The sequence below is a fragment of the Myotis nattereri genome (genome assembly GCF_964212035.1).
Source record: "Myotis nattereri genome assembly, chromosome: 2".
Lineage (NCBI taxonomy): Eukaryota > Metazoa > Chordata > Mammalia > Chiroptera > Vespertilionidae > Myotis > Myotis nattereri.
The window spans coordinates 159,148,996-159,165,176 of NC_138076.1; the positions used below are offsets into that span (position 1 = coordinate 159,148,996).

Here is a 16,181-nt window from a genome sequence, read left to right on the forward strand (position 1 = left end):
AGGAAGACGAGAGCCATGTCTCTGAGCAGCGCCTTCAGGGCTGTGGGCAACGACCCTGGGATCATCACCTGGAGAATAGAGGTGAGCGGAACTGGGGCACACCATCCCCCTAGTCACCCAGGCCTGATACTGGACAGCCCTTCTGTCTCCGGTCAGAAGCAGGAGAGACAGCATCTAAGTGCACATTTTCCTTTGACCCCGCCTGGGTGTTCAAAGCAGGTGGGTAGCAGGTGGCGGAAATGTTCTTAGCCTTGGAGAGAAGGGCTCCAAGCAAAAGTAGGCTTGTCCTTTATTCAGCCATCTGCTAGGGTGAGTCTGCACTTCCCATAAATGCCCTGGAGAGATGGGTGGGGCCAGGGCCCACCAGGAGACTGATACTCCTAGCTGCTTTTGTCAGAACCAGAGTGCTCTGGCTCCCACAAAGCAGTAGGGGAGGTTTGGGGCACTGCACAGAAGAGGGCACGGCTCACCCCTCCTCCCACCTGGACTTGAGCCCTATGCTGACCTTGAGCTCCAGCACTCTGTAGCTAGGAACCGCCCGGGCCTGGGAAGCCCCACCGGCCAGATGAAAGGACCCCCACCCACCCTCATGTCCCTGCTCTGAGTGAGTGATGCCTGAAACCCAGAGGTGTGCCTCACTCCACTACCCTCCACGTGGAAGGAGAGTCACAGCCTCTAGCAAGCGGCTGAGTGTGTGAGAGGCCCAGGACATTTCCAATAGGTACTAAAAAGTACAAAAATTAGGAGTATTTAATATTTTCACATTTAACACACACATTTTACATAGAATACACACAAGTATGACTGCAGGTTTACCTCGCTTGGAGTTAGTGATGAAAATCTACATCTGAGGCCATGGAAATAGTCCTCCTGGGGCAAGACAGACACGCAGGTGATAAAGCAGGGCCCCGACCGGACGCTGGGCTTGGAGCCCACTCGCGACTGGCACTCGCCCCAAAGCCCCACAGAACCTTACTGTTCTGTTCTTGCAGACCTTGGCCAGCACTGGTGGTCAGAGTTGGAGAGCAATGTCGGAGGCAGCGGTGCAGCTGCTCAGAGGGAAGGTCTTAGTTTGTAGCTTATATCCAGCTCTCCCCTGCAGCGGGCCGAGGGTCCTCACAGTGCAGCAAGACAGCACAGGGCGGGCAGCAGGGAGGAGGATGGGGTGAGGATAGGCACCCAGGTTCAGACTAGGGTGTCCAGGTTGAGCTCAGAAGCCAGGTGGCCATGCTACTCCTGCCACACCCTGTAAGATCAGCGGGACATCTCTCCTGCCTCTCCCCTGCTATCTGTGACTTTGAGGAGAGGGCTGCTTCGGGGAGGGGGAAGGGGAGGTGGGAGGGAATGCAGCCTGTGCACATCCCTTATCCTTCCAGAAAATGGAGCTGGCGCTGGTGCCCCTGAGTGCCCATGGCAGCTTCTATGAGGGGGACTGCTACGTCATCCTCTCGGTGAGCACCCCCCCCCCCCAATTCCCACACGCTTCTCCCTAGAGCCAGGCTCCGCAGAGGAGAGACCTGACGATGCTACTCAGATCCCTGGTGTCGATCTTGATTCTTCCTCAATGTTATACAGGACGGCCTACAATTTGACCTTAAAGGCTGTTCTTAGGTGGGAGTTTTCAATTTTGCATCAGAGGGTGGCAGTGGGGCTCTCAGTCTGAACTTAGATCTAAGTAACTCACAAACAGCACATCCTGGGGAGGGGGCAGCCCCCAGATTACAGTGGTGTGGAAGGCCAGATAAATGCAGGCCTCGAAGTGCTCATTCTAGTTGAGGAAACAACATCCCACATGAATAGTGCTGACAGCCACAAGATGGACAGATCAGCACTGTGCCAGCTCTGTAAGTTCAAGGGAATGGAGGAGCCACAAGGTAAGTCTGCATTCCAAGCTGGAAAAGGTCCCTGTTGCACTCCATTTATTTGAGAACAATAAGCTGTCAAATTTTCCCAAACATGGAGAGGAACTGCCTGAGCTTGAGCCACACTGTAGGTCCACATAGGGGCCACTGCATGCTGCGTTCTCCCCATGCCAGTGGGGCAGCAGCAAAGGGGAGGCGAGCTGGTCCCTGACCTGTCTCTCTGGCTGCATCCCAGACCCGGAGAGCGGGCAGTCTCCTCTCCCAGGACATCCACTTCTGGATCGGGAAGGACTCCTCCCAGGATGAGCAGAGCTGCGCAGCCATCTACGCCACACAGCTGGATGACTACCTGGGGGGCAGCCCCGTGCAGCACCGGGAGGTTCAGCACCATGAGTCCGACACCTTTCGCGGCTACTTCAAGCAGGGTATCATGTGAGTAGTTACGGATGAGCCAGGAAAAAATGGCAGTTTACCAAAAAGGAAACCCAAAGGACCAATAAGTACATGAAGAAAGTAATCAGAGAAATGTAAATCCAAACAAAGCTAATAATTTCCACTACTCGAGTAGCACAAATCTGAGAGCTGGGCGGTGCAAGTGCTGGCGAGATTGTGGGGAAACAGGAGCCCTTGTGCCTTGCTGGTGGGAGGGAGGGCTGGCACAGCATTTCAAAGAGTAATCTGCCCGAGGCAAATCCCATTTCTGGGTGTACAATTCAAAGGGATTCTCACATACCCAGTTCCATAAAGGCACATGAACCAGGATGTTCACAGCAGTTATCATTAGTGATGGCAGAAGCTGCAGGAAATGTAGAAGCCCATCACTGGCAGACTGGACAAGAAAAATACTCCATGACACTAAGGAGTACTATGCAGGAGCCAGAAGCAACGGCTTAGATACATACCTAACATGGACGGAGCTTAAAACCAGGGTGCTTTAGTGAACACAGTAAGAAACAGCCTTGAGCTATGTAACAGAAAGCCAATTTGTTTTTTTAAAAAACCACATGCATACAAAACAACAGGTCGCATTTCACCAGAATGAAAATAAATCCATGTTAAACTGTTAGAATGGTTGCCCATGGTGGGGTGAAGACTGGGAGTAGGGTATGCAGATAAGAGAGAATACGTAAATACCTAAAATGAGAGGGTTCTGGTACTGCTCCATGAACTAATGAGTTTGAATAACTCAAAACTTGGCACTCAAGATTAAAACAAAAAGAAATTCCAATGAGCTCAAGAATTCTGAGGCTGGTCCAAGGCCAGCTTCGTGCAGATTGGCAGTTCCCACTGAGGACTGCTGGGCACAGGGCAACACACTGTCACAGGAACCTGGTGTGGAGGCTGGCTGGGTGAGTGCCGGGCCGGAGAACTGATTCCAGGAGGGAGTTGGTCCTCAGGCCATGGTGCCATCGATGCTTCTGCTGCTGCCCAGCTTGTGCCCCTCTCCCTGCCACACACTGATATTCACACAGTTCCCAGCACAAAACAAGCTCTTTCATGCTATGGGGTCTTCAGTACCAATGTTCCCTGTTTTGAACACTAGTTCCTTGTTGTTGGTTCCTATTCCTTTAATTCTCAGCTGGACTGTTACACCTTCTGAGAAGACTGCCTCACCACTCGGTCAAAAAGTCTGTCACTGTCTACTTCTGTGGCAGCGATTACTACCACATAGGTTTACTTTGCTTCTTTACTGTTGTCACCCACATGGGCAGAAACCGCATCTGTGTAACTCACCCCTGTCTCCCCGGTGCCTAACACACAGCAGGTGCTCAATCAGTAACTTAATGGATGTTCCCTTAGCTACAAGAGGGGGGGTGTGGCCTCTGGGATGAAGCATGTGGAGACCAACACCTATGACGTGGAGCGGCTGTTACACGTGAAGGGGAAGAGAAACATCAGGGCCACGGAGGTAAGTCCTCCCACTCCTTCTGGGCCCAGGGCCTCTCTACCTGGTGCCTAAGGATTCCTCTTGAATAATGTCTACCTCCAGGTGGAAATGAGCTGGGACAGTTTTAACCGAGGTGATGTCTTCTTGCTGGACCTTGGGAAGGTTATCATCCAATGGAATGGTCCAGAGAGCAACAGCGGGGAGCGTCTGAAGGTACAGCTCTTTCCAGTCTTCCTGCTCTCCTCTCCCTCAGGCCTGCTCATAGAGCGTGGCTCTCTCAGGTGCCTTTTCCATCTTCCTTCCTTGCTGGCTCTTCCCTGAGATTCAAGGCGGACCCGCCTTGGAGTAGAGTCTGTTTTAGAAAGAGACCATGTGTGTGAGTCTGTGACTCACCCCTGGGCTCCTCAGCATCAGAGTAACTCCTGTCTGAGACCTAGGCTGCTCCTCCCAAAGCCATTGGGCAGAGATGCGGGGAGGGGCAGAGAAGCTAAGTGCTTCCATGGGTTTCCTTGACAGGCTATGCTTCTGGCAAAGGATATTCGGGACAGGGAGCGAGGGGGCCGTGCTGAAATAGGAGTGATCGAGGGAGACGAGGAGGCAGCAAGCCCAGAGCTGATGAAGGTCCTTCAGGACACCCTCGGCCGACGTTCTATTATCAAGCCTGCAGTCCCAGATGAGATCATAGATCAGCAGCAGAAATCAAATATCATGTTATATCAGTGAGTAGCTAAACCTGGCTGCTGGTTGGAGCTGGGGCAGGGGGAGGGTGTCCCCTGGAAGACGAGGGGATACTTCTGCTTGGCTCCTCATTTTGGGTGCAGGAGTCTGGCTTCCTTTTAGTCTTTTTCCCATGCAGCTTCTAGAAAGAGCTTGCTGTTCCGATTCAAGGAGGCAGCTACCATCTGTCCTTGTCAGCAACTCTTCCTGGTCTCTTGGGGAAACTGTTCCTTTACTCTGATCTATGCCTGCGCAGGGATGTGACGGGATGTTTGGAGAGAGATGCGCAAGTCTCCGCTAGAGAACTGAGTCCCTCACATTCCTGTCTGCATTCACGCCATGCCTGTCACAGGAAGTCAGACTCTCCCCAGAAACTCCGCATTAAAACAAAGCCAGGAAAATGCCTAAGACTACCAGATGCTTTGCAGAAGAGAAGCACAGGCTAACCTCTCCCTTTCTCCAGTGTCTCAGACTCAGCTGGGCAGCTGGTGGTCAGAGAGGTAGCGACGAGGCCGCTGGTCCAGGACCTACTGAGCCATGATGTAAGCAGAGCTTGAGTGGGGTGGCCAGACCTGGCCTCGGGGCAGGCCCTGGGAAAGTGTAACCAACTTTGTCCCTGACTGCTTCAGGACTGCTACATCCTGGACCACAACGGAACCAAGATCTACGTGTGGAAAGGAAGAGGAGCCACAAAGGCTGAGAAGCAGATGGCCATGTCTAAGGCCCTGGTAGGAGCTACAGATGCACAACATTGTCCAAAAAAATCCTGTCAGTAACACTTCAGCTGTGCTCAGCGAGCCACACCAGGCCCTGAGCAAAGCACACTGCAGTTACATACATGGACTTCGAAGTCAGGCAAACTGGGATTCAAATCTAGGTTCAATGCCATCCCCTAGAGTTGTTGTGGGGATTAAATAACATCTGTTAAGGCATTCAGAACAGTACCTGGTACACACTGGGTCAATAAAAGGTGGTCGTTACTATTGAAGGGGACAGATAGCACGTATCAAGGGTAATGGCCCTGTCCTCAAGGAGCGTATGATATTGTGCAGACCCCGCAGATGAACCAAGCAGTATGCACTCACAGAGCAATAAATGGGCAAATGAATGTGAGACAAAGTCAGTATTCTACATGAGTGTTCAAAGAACAGAAAATAAGAATAATCATCATGATAGGCCAATAAACAGATAATAAATGTTCCACTCAGAACTTTCCTTGAGTGAGGTACATTTGTCCTAGACAGAAATGAGTTAGAATTTGACTCTGACTCCCAGAAGGGAATAAGGGAGCAATCCCACCAACTGGCTTCAAAGGGGTGAATGACCGGTCAGCAAAGGACTCAGTGCATTCCCTGACTGACCTGCTTTTTGGGGGGTGGCGGGGTATCTACAGAACTTCATCAAGATGAAGGGCTACCCCAGCAGCACCAATGTGGAGACCGTCAATGATGGTGCTGAGTCAGCCATGTTCAAGCAGCTGTTCCAGAAGTGGTCGGTGAAGGAGCAGACCGTGGGCCTGGGGAAAACGTTCAGCATTGGTAAAATCGGTAAGATCGCCTCAGACTGTCTTCCTACCGAGACTGTGGGAAGACAGGCATGGATGATCTTCACTCACTCGGCTTCTCCCAACCCCTTCTCTGCAGCTAAAGTTTTCCAGGATAAATTTGATGTGACTCTGCTGCACTCCAAACCAGAGGTAGCTGCCCAGGAAAGAATGGTGGACGACGGCAATGGAAAAATCGAGGTAAGCCTAACGATTCCCATCTCAGTGCGGGTGGGCAGCTCTGGCCCTCCTGGCTATTCTGCTGTAGAGGAGGGGGCAGGTGATTTTGTCTGCTTTGCTTTCCTTTTCATCTCCGGTGCCTCGGAGTATTCTCTCCAAGGTGTCTGAGTCTGCAGTTTTCCCACAATTCTTCAGGGAAGTGAAAGGCATATACCCTAGTGAGCTATCGATAACTCACCTGGCAGGACTATTCAAATCACCTCTGAGCTGACAGGAGGTGCCTGACCAGGGACAATCCAGTTCTCCTCCAGATTCAAATCATGCAAATGTGATAAGGCCTCGCCACTGGGAAAGCAGCCCCAGAGGGGGCAGGGGACTTTGAGTGGCAGATGTTAGTGCCTTTCCTGAGGATTCTCTGCTAAGCACCGCCCGTTCCCCTCAGCCAGCTGTCTCTTCAAATAGGACCCCATCTCTGGGGAACTGTCTCCTTCTGTGCCCAGGTCTGGAGAATTGAAAACCTGGAGCTGGTCCCCGTGGAGCATCAGTGGCACGGCTTCTTCTATGGGGGAGACTGCTACCTGGTTCTCTACACATTCGAGGTTTACGCGAAGCCACGTTACATCTTGTACATCTGGCAGGTAGGCCTGGGCAGCCTCTCAGCTTTCAGAGACGGTGCTTCCTCCGGCCACTAGGCTGGGGCAAGGGCAGCAGCAGCCATTTCTCCCGTCACCGCTGCAGGGCCGCCACGCCTCACAGGACGAGCTGGCAGCCTCGGCATTCCAGGCGGTGGAGGTGGATCGGAAGTTTGATGGGGCCCCTGTGCAGGTCCGGGTTACCATGGGGAAGGAGCCACGCCACTTCATGGCCATCTTCAAAGGAAAGCTGGTTATCTTTGAGGTGAGAGCCCTCAGAAAAAGTTACACCATGAGCCAGAATGCTCCGCACTAACAAGTAGGGGCTACGGTAGAGGAGAGGGGTGGGGAGCAGGCCTTGGGGTAGACATGGACAAGAAGGGGTTAATCTCCAAGACACTGAAGTGAATCCCAACTGCCTAGGTTTTCAAGTCCAAACCACTGCCTAATTCATGCTCAAGGTCTTTCATAATCTGACCCAGATTACCCCTGTAGGTGTGCTACCCTCACTCCCTAACCTACACGCTCCACTCGTCAGGTGGGTCTCCTCACTGGGCCGCACATGTGCCACATCACACTCCCTATCAACCTTTCCCACCGAATGTCCTTCAGATTCAAGTCCTACTTCTTCTATGAAGCCCTGGCTGGAGCACTATCCAAAATGTGTAATGGCACATGCTTGACATACGTAAGTCTGTGGTCAAGTCCTAGTCTTGCCATTTATTAGCCAGGTTTCTAAGCCTCAGTTTCCCCATCTGTACTATGGGATGATACCTTCACAGACTTATTTGGAGGATCAGTGAAATGATGTAGGTAAGGCACCAGCCACAAAGCCTCCATATAACAGAGGTCTCAGGATGAAAGCTAACATTATTGGTACCAGTTAGCCCTCACGCTCCTCAAAGGCAAATATGGTGTCAAATACATCCATGTTCTCCTCAACAGCTAGCCCAGTGCTCTCTCCCGTGGTGCACCTCAAATCCAAACTCTGCTTTTCTCCTCTCTAGGGTGGGACTTCCAGGAAGGGAAATGCCGAGCCCGACCCTCCAGTAAGGCTCTTCCAAATTCAAGGAAATGACAAATCTAACACCAAAGCAGTGGAGGTGCCGGCCTTCGCCTCCTCCCTGAACTCCAATGACGTCTTTCTGCTGCGGACGCAGGCAGAGCACTACCTGTGGTACGGCAAGGTAGGATGGCTGGGCTCAGTGGTCATACCAGCCCTGTGCCCACCCTCCTGTCAGCAAAGCTGGAAGAGTTCACAGAAAGATGAACCTTTTTCCTAAAGGGTCTTCAAAGGGACTGCCAACATTCCCCACAATTAGGCCTCCAATTAGAAAGTCAATGACCGTCCTGCCCATACCCGGAGACACTCCATAAACTTCAAAATAACACGGTCTTTGCACACCAGTTTGGTGGATTACAATAAGACAGGCATTACCACTGAACAATAACACGAAAAATGTGATTTTTGTCCATTCAGACTGCACCTGCATTAAAAAGAACTAAGTTGTTTTACAAAAGAGAATTGAACAGGAAAAGATGCTCAACATCATTAGTCATTAGGGAAATGCAAGTGAAAACCCAATGAGATACACACTTATTAGAATGACTAAAAAAATTGAGAATATCAAGTGCAGATGAGGATGTTTCTTATAAAACATACACTTATCATACAATCCAACAATCCCACTTCTGGGCATTTAACCATGTGAAATAAAACAGTCTTCACACGAAGACCCATATACAAATGTTTATAGCACATAGCACCTCTATTCACAATCACCGGAAACTGAAAGCATCTCCCCTGGAGAACGGATAAACAGTACCACATCCATACAATGGAATACTACTCAGCAACACAGAGAGTGAGTGTCGAATACCCACAGCTACAAGGATGAGACTAAGTGAAAGCAGCCAGACTCAAAGGCTACATGGTGTGTGATTCCATTTATGATCTCTGGAAAAGGCAAAACTAGTGTGATGGAGAGCAGAACTGGTTGCCAGAGGTTAAGGATGGGAAGAGTTGGATACAAAGGGATAGTATCTTTTGCTGGGGCAAGGCAACTGTTCTGATTCTTTGTTGTGGTGGTAACTCGATTCAATGCATTTGTCAAGACTCATAAAACCATATGCCAAAAAGAGTGAATTTTTGTGTATGTAATTTTAAAAATAAGTTTAAATTTTTCTCTTAAAAAAGTATTAAAAGTAGGTGGTAAAATTCCAACTGAAACCAAACAAAGGTGACTCTTGTCAACATCCATGTGGTCTCAGAGTCCAGTTTTGTTCTTTGCCACCGTAGTGTTTTCCTCCCCCACCAGAGCCCCTTCCCAGCACTAGAGCAAACCTACCCCCCTGTCCCAAAGCACGATGGCTTGGTTGCTGATCTAGCTACACTAAGCTATTAGTCTCAGAAGCTTTTTTTCTACATCAGTGTGCTCATGTGCAACTAACATCTGTGTTCTCCTCACCCCACTCTCAGGGGTCTAGTGGGGATGAGCGGGCAATGGCTAAGGAGCTGGCCGGGATTCTCTGTAATGGCACCGAGGACACTGTGGCCGAGGGCCAGGAGACCCCAGAGTTCTGGGACCTGTTGGGAGGGAAAACTCCCTATGCCAGTCACAAAAGGTATGGGACCACAGCATCCCCTCCTCGTGGCTCCCCCTGCCTCCCAGGCTTGTGAACCACACATGATTTCTAAGCTCAGTTCCTCCAAATGGACTGTATTGCAGACTACAGCAGGAAGTCCTGGATGTCCAGCCCCGTCTCTTTGAATGTTCCAATAAGACTGGCCGGTTCATTGTCACTGAGATCACAGAATTCACCCAGGATGACCTAAACCCAAGTGATGTGATGCTCCTGGATACCTGGGACCAGGTAAGACACAGCCAGAGTGCTTTGAACGAAAGACAGAGATCCTCACAGTTTGGGCTATTTTTATGTAGTAACTCCCCTGCCAGAATAAACCCAGAGTAACCCTGGACCATCCCCAAGTCAATCAAACAACTGTCAATGGTGACCAATAACAGAGCCTGCTTTTTACCAGAGTTGAAAAGAACAGAATGTTGTTTAAAACTCACCATCCTGGGAACTCTCCCACCTTGCTCTGGGAAAAATCAGGCCATCCTATCTGTCATCAGGCACTTCTTTCTCTCAGGATCAATAGCAGCAGGTTCCACATCCAGATATGGGCCTTTGAGGAACAAAGGGGTATCTCCCAGGCAACCTCCCTGACATCCCATTTTCTTCAGTTTGGCTCAGCAAACATGCTCAGCACCTCCTCTGTTCTAGGAGCGAGGTGTGATGTCACCAAGGTGAGGAGTGCCATCCTGCTCTGGGACTTCCCAGGCTGATGGGGGTGGGGACGTAGGAGCATCATTTTACTATGATGGAGGTGCATAAAAGGTGCCACGGGAGCACAGATTAGGGGCACTCACACAGTTTAGCAGCTCAGAGCTGACGTCCTGGAAGAGACGGCTCCCGACTGAATCTCCAAGGATAAATAGGCATTAATCGGGTAAAGAGGGCACTCCGGGCACAGGAAATGCACAGGTACAAGCAAGGCATGGAGTACTCTAGTGCACATGGAACCACGGAAGAAAAACATTATCGGAACATAAGACAGCTAAAGAGCACCCTGGAGATGCAGCTGAGGAAGCAGGTATGGACCTTACCTACTATGTGAAAAAGTTTGAGATTTATCCTGGAAAGCTACTGAAATTTAAGCAGGTGAGCGGCAAGGTCGGACTGCACTTTAAGAGAAGAGCATTCCAGCAAGTGCAGGAGAGGAGGGATGGGGGTGAGAACAAAAGAAGACTACGCTGGGAGGCCATTCAGTAGTCTATCATTAGAGTTCAGTTAAGTGCTGCTGCATGGGCCCACATAGGAGCAATGGAGGAGAGATGCAGAGACGGTGACAGATTTGATAAATCCAGAGAAGGTAAACTGGCTGACCTGAGTAACTCACTGGATATAGGGCATTTAGGATGAATCCCAGGTTACGGCCTTAAAAATGTCTGGGTGGACGCCATTCACCAAGAATGGAGACACAGACCAAAGTTTAGAAAAGAGCTACATTTTGGGGTGTTATATTTGAGGTGCTTGAAGACAGCCAAGAGGAGGTGTTTTGCAAGAAGTTGGATTCAGGAAGTTGAAGTTCAGAGAAAGAGCTCAGGTCTGGAGATGTACATATGGGAGATACACATGGCAATTAAAATCACAAATCAAGCCCTGACCAGTTTGGCTCAGTGGCTAGAGCAGCCGTGGGCAAACTACGGCCCGCAGGCCGGATCCGGCCCATTTGAAATGAATAAAACTAAAAAAAAAGACCGTACCCTTTTATGTAATGATGTTTACTTTGAATTTGTATTAGTTCACACAAACACTCCATCCATGCTTTTGTTCCGGCCCTCCGGTCCAGTTTAAGAACCCATTGTGGCCCTCAAGTCAAAAAGTTTGCCCACCCCTGGGCTAGAGCGTCGGCCTGTGGACTGAAGAGTCCCAAGTTCGATTCCGGTCAAGGGCATGTACCTTGGTTGTGGGCACATCCCCAGTAGGGGGTGTGCAGGAGGCAGCTGATCGGTGTTTCTCTCTCATCGATGTTTCTAACTCTCTATCCCTCTCCCTTCCTCTCTGTAAAAAATCAATAAAATATATATTTTTTAAAAAATCACAAATCAATTGATTCTGAGAAAAGCCCTCTGCTGAGGCTGTGAATAGCTGAGAGGGTAAGAGAGGGCAGTGTTTAAGATCTAGTACACGGTACTTGTTATGAGCACATTAACTAATATTCAATCTCTACCATAACAGGTGTTCTTGTGGATTGGGGCTGAGGCCAATGCCACAGAGAAGGAGAGTGCTCTGGCTACAGCCCAGGAGTACCTGCACACTCACCCTAGTGGCCGAGACACTGACACACCGATCCTGGTCATCAAGCAGGGGTTCGAGCTTCCCATCTTCACAGGCTGGTTCTTGGCCTGGGACTCTCACATTTGGAGTGTAAGGACAGAGAACGGGGAGGCGTTCTTAATGTCAGGGAGCTCAGCACTGATAGCTCGGCGGGACAGTGGGGTACTCAAGGGCTGAGTAAATCCAAGTCCACATTCCCCTTACTCCCTGTCCCCTGCTTTTTACTTCTCTTTCCCACCCTCCACAGCACGAAGTCCAGTTAGAGAATTCACAGCTTAGTTCAGGAATAAGCAGCATGTAGAAGTAATAATGTTTAGAAAGTATACCCACACACCTGTTTTTTAGCTTTACAACCATCCTGCCACTGTAAACATGGTTTCCCATGTTACAGATGGGAAGCTCAGAGGAGAAATTATTTGTCTGAAGACACAATTAACCAGGTTTTCTGACTCCTAGTCAACTGCTGTCTTAAGTCTTATACGGAGGATTGAGGGACCACCAGCAAAGGATGCATATGTTTCATACCTTCCAATCCTGCATGGGCCCAGAGGGATTTTCATTTTTGCTCATCCCTGAAATGTCCTGGGATTCTCTGGCATTTTTGCTTTTCTCACGGGTTCAGATTAGGCCTGAGATGGCCATCCTTATATGCAGCACTTCATCCTATGTTTTCTATCTCTTCCTTACAGGCAGGGAAATCCTATGAACAGTTAAAAGAAGAGCTGGGAGACACTGCTGCCATCATGAGAATCACTGCTGTGAGTTCTTGGAGGAGCAAGTCACACAGGCAACCAGAACCAAAGGGAAACACAAGTGCTACAGATGTCACAGGGTGACACCCTGTCATGTCCTCTCCGTATCACTCAAGTCGTCTGTTCTGATACGAAGACTGTTTTAATGAATAGAAAAGCAGGTCTCAGAGCCAAGTTCCTTAGTTTACCACCTTCCAGAATTTAGAACAGACTTGCTGTTTTTAAAAAGCAACAAAAACTAATTTTAGTATTCAACTCGCTCTGTCATTCAGGACAGATTAAATTTATTGACAGCATTTCTCAGAAGTAGTAAGTTTCTAACCCAAATGATATGTTTATCAGTTCCTGACAGTGGAATCCACAGAAATTCAGATCATTACCCCTATTTTAATGGCTAAAAGAAGTGGAGCCTCTGCCAGGAATTCAACAGCAATTTAACATCAGGATGAGTTGGACAGCACCAGCTGTCCGAAACAACTGGCAGCTATGTCCTTTGTGCTCTACAAACTCAAGATTCCAAAGCTAATGGTGATGTCGCATCTTTAAAATGTATTTAAGGAAAGTATGACTTCAACTGAAGTCACTTAAAGCCTGGAAATGCAGAGCCTACGTTAAGTGCCAAGAGAGGGATGCGATCACAATATTTAATGAGATTTAAGCACAGCACTGATGCCAAACTGGCTACACAGGATTTACCTGATATTTATTCAATCAGCTTTCCCAAGGACCCCAAAGTCTGAATATTTTGGATTCCCTGATGATTCTGACATGCAGCCAGGTTTGGAGACAACTGTTCTAAAAGCTAATTACAAAGAGTGAAGTGGTATAAACCAAAATTTTAATATTATACACACAGACCTTCGATTGCACAAACCTGAACAGTTTTTTACCGTGTTTCCGTTTTCATCTATTTTACCTAGGACATGAGGAATACAACCCTCTCCCTGAATTCTGAGATAAAATATTACCCTATAGAAGTTCTACTGAAAAATCAGAATCAAGAATTGCCTGAGGATGTGGACCCTGCCAAAAAGGAGGTGAGTCGCTGAAGGAGCTGTGTCTGCTGCAAGTGCAGCTCTCCAGGAGTAAAGTGCCTGTCTCCATACAGGGCCTAGGACACTTCTGGAACACTGTAAGCACTCAGACATTTGAGCTACCAGTATCTCAAAAACCCAGGGCTCTTTCTTTCTTTTATTTTATTATTATTAACCAAAGAATATATTTTATTCAGATACCCTCAGTTTTTCTCCATTGTCCATTTTGTTTCAGGATCTTATCCAGGACATCCTGTTACATTGAGCAGTATTGTTTCTTAGGCCAGTGGTCGGCAAACTCATTAGTCAACAGAGCCAAATATCAACAGTACAACTGAAATTTCTTTTGAGAGCCCAATTTTTTAAACTTAAACTATATAGGTAGGTACATTGTTATTAACTTAATTAGGGTACTCCTAAGGCTTAGGAAGAGCCACACTCAAGGAGCCAAAGAGCCACATGCATGTGGCTTGCGAGCCACAGTTTGCTAACCATGGCCTTAGGTTATTCTTTTTTTTTTTTAATATATATTTTATTGATTTTTTACAGAGAGGAGGGGAGAAGGATAGAGAGTTAGAAACATCAATGAGAGAGAAACATCCATCAGCTGCCTCCTGCACACTCCCTACTGGGGATGTGCCCGCAACCAAGGTATATGCCCTTGACCAGAATCGAACCTGGGACCCTTCAGTCCGCAGGCTGATGCTCTATCCACTGAGCCAAACCGGTTAGGGCTCCTTAGGCTATTCTTGGTTGTCATAGTTCCTCCAACTTTGTCTTTGATGACTCTTAGTATCCTATGCCTTCTGTAACAAATTACATCATAAGATGTCCTTCGATTTTTAGACACATCCACAAAGAAATGGCTGCAGCTTAAGTTCCAGTTTAGGCAAATAGCTGGCTGGTGTGGCTCGGCTGGTTAGAGCATCATCCTGTACACCAAAAGGTGGGGGGTTAAATTCCCAGTCAGGGCACATAACTAGGTTATGGGTTTGATCCTGTGGGGATGTGCACTGGGGGCAACCGATCAATGTTTCTCTCTCTCTCTCTCCCCCACTCCCTCGTTCTCTCGCGTCCTCTCACTCTTGCTCTCCCGGAGGGGCACACATTACCAGCCATCCCGTCCCCTTCTTGATCACCACAACCACCACCACCAAACAACTGACACTAATAAGTAACTATTCATCCCCACTGACTCCATTGCTTGCTGCCAGCCGCCTGCCGCCCTGCCAGGCTCTTTCTTTCTTTTATTTTCTTTCTTTTATTTTTTTTTTTTGTGGGAGGGTGGGCGGGTTAATCCTCACCAGAGGATATGTTTCCATTGATTTTTAGAGAGTGAAAGGGAGGGGGAGAGACACACAGAGAGAAACATCAATGTGAGAGAGTTACATCAATTGGCACGTAGACCAATCAGAGCTAAAGGATGCCCTTGACCTGAATCGAACTTGGGACACTTCAGTCCGAGGGCCAAACTGGTTAGGGCTCCAGGGCTCTTCTCTGATGTTTTTCTCACCTCCCACATCAATCCATCAGCTAGCCTCTGTCCACTGCTCTCCACCTCTCTGCTGCCAGTCTGGTCCAGCCATCATGGCCTACTACAACAGTCCCCCAACTGGCCCCTACACCATTTCTACAATCTGTTCCCCACCTAACAACCAATGAGCTATTGAAACAGATGACACTGTTCTACTTAAAGCACTTGAATGGCTTCCTACTGCACATACAAAAGAAACCAAAGTCCTTTCCACGGCATCCAAGGCCCTACCCAATCTGCCCCCTGCTCCCCTCTGATTTTTTTTTTAAATATATTTTACTGATTTCCCACAGAGAGGAAGGGAGAGGGACAGAGAGCTAGAAACATCACTGAGAGAGAAACATCGATCAGCTGCCTCCTACACACTCCCCACTGGGGTATGCCCGCAACCAAGGCACATGCCCTTGACCAGAATCGAACCTGGGACCCTTGAGTCCACAGGCTGACGCTCTATCCACTGAACCAAACCGGCCAGGGCTCCCCTCTGATTTAATCCCACACACCAGTACCCTCTTCACTTAGCCCCCTTCAGCCAGTAGCTGCTTTTCTTCTAACATGTTCATTCCGGCCTTTGAGCCTCTACACTTGCTATTGCTCCTGCCAGAAAAAAAGTAAGTCAACGCCTCATTATTTAGGTCTCAGCTCCAATATCACGTCCCCAAGAAGGCCATCCCTGACTACCCTACCTAACACTGCTTCCCTCACCCCTCCAGTCCCTTTATACTGTGTATTGTCTGTCTCCCCCTCTAGTAGTATCCTTAAGAGCAAGGGCCTTATCTGTCTTGTTCACCATCACATTCTCAGCTTTTCACCACCTAAAACAGTACCCGACAAATAGTAGGCACTTCTTTAGTTCTGGTTAAATGAATTAACATACTCACGTGGAATGAATTACTCTCTCCCTTGAAGGATTTGATTTGGGAGGCGTCTCTAGATTTTCCACGACATCTTATCTAACCAACTCCTGAGTACTAGATGACAGCTTTCTTAAAAGCACAGGTCATATATTAATAATGTTACTTGGATAGGAAATACTCATTAAACATCAACAAATAAATGTTAGGAAAATTTTATGCTCTCAACAAGATCCACCTGATCTTGTATTTGAAAATGTCTGGGCCCTGGCATGGTGGT

The 16,181-nt window shown here is 48.6% G+C and overlaps 2 protein-coding genes across 2 annotated transcripts in view; one reads left to right on the plus strand and one right to left on the minus strand.

The window, feature by feature from the left end:
* The window catches only part of AVIL (advillin), a 17,292-nt gene continuing 1,111 nt past the window's right edge, over positions 1-16,181 (plus strand). The window contains exons 1-18 of the mRNA XM_081082519.1: positions 1-81; positions 1,377-1,451; positions 2,098-2,294; positions 3,663-3,771; positions 3,853-3,963; positions 4,267-4,469; positions 4,931-5,009; positions 5,097-5,195; positions 5,861-6,014; positions 6,111-6,211; positions 6,691-6,828; positions 6,929-7,087; positions 7,830-8,009; positions 9,302-9,447; positions 9,552-9,696; positions 11,629-11,817; positions 12,417-12,485; positions 13,400-13,516. Coding sequence (XP_080938645.1) covers positions 16-81; positions 1,377-1,451; positions 2,098-2,294; positions 3,663-3,771; positions 3,853-3,963; positions 4,267-4,469; positions 4,931-5,009; positions 5,097-5,195; positions 5,861-6,014; positions 6,111-6,211; positions 6,691-6,828; positions 6,929-7,087; positions 7,830-8,009; positions 9,302-9,447; positions 9,552-9,696; positions 11,629-11,817; positions 12,417-12,485; positions 13,400-13,516 — 2,337 coding nt within the window. The 5' untranslated portion in view covers positions 1-15. The remainder of the gene's footprint in view (positions 82-1,376; positions 1,452-2,097; positions 2,295-3,662; positions 3,772-3,852; positions 3,964-4,266; positions 4,470-4,930; positions 5,010-5,096; positions 5,196-5,860; positions 6,015-6,110; positions 6,212-6,690; positions 6,829-6,928; positions 7,088-7,829; positions 8,010-9,301; positions 9,448-9,551; positions 9,697-11,628; positions 11,818-12,416; positions 12,486-13,399; positions 13,517-16,181) is intronic.
* TSFM (Ts translation elongation factor, mitochondrial) overlaps positions 10,771-16,181 on the minus strand; it is a 17,331-nt gene continuing 11,920 nt past the window's right edge. The window contains exon 6 of the mRNA XM_081082516.1: positions 10,771-10,995. Coding sequence (XP_080938642.1) covers positions 10,880-10,995 — 116 coding nt within the window. The 3' untranslated portion in view covers positions 10,771-10,879. The remainder of the gene's footprint in view (positions 10,996-16,181) is intronic.